Here is a 2,849-nt window from a genome sequence, read left to right as displayed (position 1 = left end):
TCTCGTACGCTTATTCGAAATGTGATTTTTGCAACAAAGAATATTATTGGATGCAGTACTACGTACGTATACATACAAAAGATTCATGGAAAAGAAGCACATCCATTACATTTGTAGTACAGTAGTAGCCAACAGCAGCCTTACACCATTCTAATATGGTATGACTGCATCTGATTTGCGTTTCATGTTCGATTTAATTTTACTACGTACTGTATACAGTACTGAATTATCGTATGATCACATTCTCTTTTCGTGTTTTATTTCTTTCTGTGCTGAATTATATATCATATGTAATGCAATGAACAATCAGTAAGAACAGATATTACTAATTACAGTATTAATGGAATTACAGGTAACAAAATATCGTATTTGGTTGTCTTCAGATTTCGCGGTATTTTCGAATTTTCCGGAAAATCCGCGATATGTATATATATATGGGTTATGGGAAAACCCCGCGAAGTGGTGAATCCGTGATTGTTGAACCGCGAAGTAGCGAGGGTTCACTGTATACCGAAGCAGCGTCCATTATACTTCTTAGCCTCATTAAAAGTTTTATGTTAACCTAGTAAAGCTATCAAGATATTTTTTAGTTTTACTACATGGTACTTTCTAATATCTATATTTTAAGATTGTCTTCAGGTTATGAGTGACTAAACGAAACTTCTCTCCGTAGGTTGGCTGCCGATATCGGCAAGGGCCCCGAACAGAGAGAATTCAAGGGACTTGCCGACTGCCTCGTCAGAATTGCCAAGGCCGACGGCATCGGCGGTCTCTGCCGTGGCTTCGGAGTGTCCGTCCAGGGCATCATCATCTACCGCGCCGCCTTCTTCGGTCTCTACGACACCGCCAAGGGCATGATTCCAGGCAATGTCGGCATCCTCTTCTCCTGGGCTTTCGCCCAGACCGTCACCACCATCTCCGGCATCATCTCCTATCCCTTCGACACCGTGCGTAGGCGCATGATGATGCAGTCCGGCCGCAAGGGCGCCGACATCATGTACAAGAACACCATCGACTGCTGGAGGAAGATCGCAGCCCAGGAGGGCAGCTCCGCCTTCTTCAAGGGAGCCTTCTCCAACGTCCTCAGAGGTACCGGCGGCGCCCTCGTCCTCGTCATGTACGACAAGATCCAGCTCCTCCTCTTCGGCACCAAGTCCGGCGGCGGAGAGTAAGGCCCGGCCGGTTTTCCCGACCCTGGTGCTTCGCATCGCCGGGACATCTGGGTTGAAAGAGGGAATGTCGTGATGAGGGAGGGGGGGTGCGCGATATAAGCCTCCGGGCTGGTAGGGGAGGGAGCGACATGCCCTGTAGTAAGAAAGTCTGTACAAATTGTAAAGCTTGTTCGCTTCCTCTCCGAACCCGGCAATGGGGGGAGAGGGGTTGTATAGTCTTTTTATTTACTTGGTGTTGTTGGAGATATAATAAGATAACTACGGAAAAAAAACCTCTTCTCAATTCAGTGTCTATATTTTCTATATAATTTAAAAAAAAGAGAAAATTGGGATGCGTCGTGTGTACAGTCTCGTTAACGCCATCATTGCCTGCATCAAAAAAAAAGAGCTGTTTGTGAAATAGAAAACAAAGAATAATGGCAACTCCATTCCTGTATTAAATTAAACATAAGTCTAATAAAAAGAGAAAAAAAATGAAATTTTGTCGGTTTCATTTTTCCTCTTAGATTTAAGTTGTGGGTTTGGAAAGAGATATTTTGTTCCTATACGTACAAAGCTTCGACCTTTAATGGTATCAAAGCCTTGTTCTAAGGTTGTCACAAACTTAGTCATTCAAAGAAGTGAACACAGATGAGTAACTCCTTCATATGTGTATCATGTTTTAATGTTACCTTCTATTCCACTGTCTTGGATTAGAGTTCTCTTGCTTGAGGGTACACTCGGGCACACTATCTTGGTTTTCTTTCTCTTTGGTTAAAGTTTTCATAGTTTGTAGGAGATATTTAATGTTCTGAAAATAATTTTCCTAGTTTCCTCTCCTCACTGGGCTATTTTCCCTGTTGGGGCCCCCTGGGCTTATAGCATCCTGCTTTTCCAACTAGGGTTGTAGCTTAGCAATTAATAACATCGCCTGGAATTGCGTGTAAAGATTGGGCTATGTATCGGTTTAGTGAGGTTGGTGTTAATGTATGGACATGAGTCATGGTATAACTATGAAATCAGCTCCAATGGATTTAGTAAATTTTGAGAACAAAGGCCTCGGAAGAAGAGTTAAATGGCAAGACAGGATTAGAAAACGGATTTTGAAGCAAAGCGAAAAATCTAATTTTGGGTGAGACGGCCATGTCGTTCTGATGGAAGCTTCCTATAGACAGCTTTCTAAGGGATATTTGGCTACAGTGATACTCCCAGAGAATTAACCACAGGTCTCCGGAATTCTTACTCCTGGCGCGAGTATCCTTAAAATTATCCTTAAGGATATCGCATAATATCGGGACGTATATCTTGATACGACACGTGGCAATCTTCACCCCCAATAGAGTTTTCGCTCGGGGGGAAAGTGGCGAAATCGAAGGGGAGCCGTTTTCAAGGTTACCCTTCCTCCCCTACTATTACAGGGCCCAAAATGGCGGCTCGTTCCTTATTCAGTAGCGCTTTCGCACGGTGAATCTCTCTGTTTATCTATTGTTCTAGACTGCTATTTTGAGGAATTTAACATTCATTCTCCAGCATCTTCTGCCTTTGGAAAGTTGCGTATGAAATCTTTCCTGTGTATATTTTCAAGCTCCCTTCTCAGTGGAATTAGCATAATTTTAGCCAGTAACTGGAGGCGCTATTTTGAACGCTTTCGTTCATCATACACGACTTATTTAGTTAGCAGAACGACATTCCCAGTAT

General features: G+C 43.0%; 1 protein-coding gene across 1 annotated transcript; it reads left to right on the top strand.

Annotated features, from left to right (window-relative positions):
- Positions 1 to 653: 653 nt before the first annotated feature.
- Positions 654 to 1,651, top strand: LOC137633898 (ADP/ATP translocase 3-like; the record flags this gene model as incomplete). The annotated part of the gene is made up of 1 exon (XM_068366138.1): positions 654 to 1,651. A coding segment is annotated over one exon (519 nt), but the record flags the coding sequence as incomplete, so codon positions are not given.
- Between the last annotated feature and the right edge of the window lie 1,198 nt (positions 1,652 to 2,849).

The sequence above is a fragment of the Palaemon carinicauda genome, chromosome 43 (assembly GCF_036898095.1).
Source record: "Palaemon carinicauda isolate YSFRI2023 chromosome 43, ASM3689809v2, whole genome shotgun sequence".
NCBI lineage: Eukaryota > Metazoa > Arthropoda > Malacostraca > Decapoda > Palaemonidae > Palaemon > Palaemon carinicauda.
Note: the sequence above shows the minus strand (reverse complement) of the source record. Positions and strands in the feature narration are given on the sequence as shown.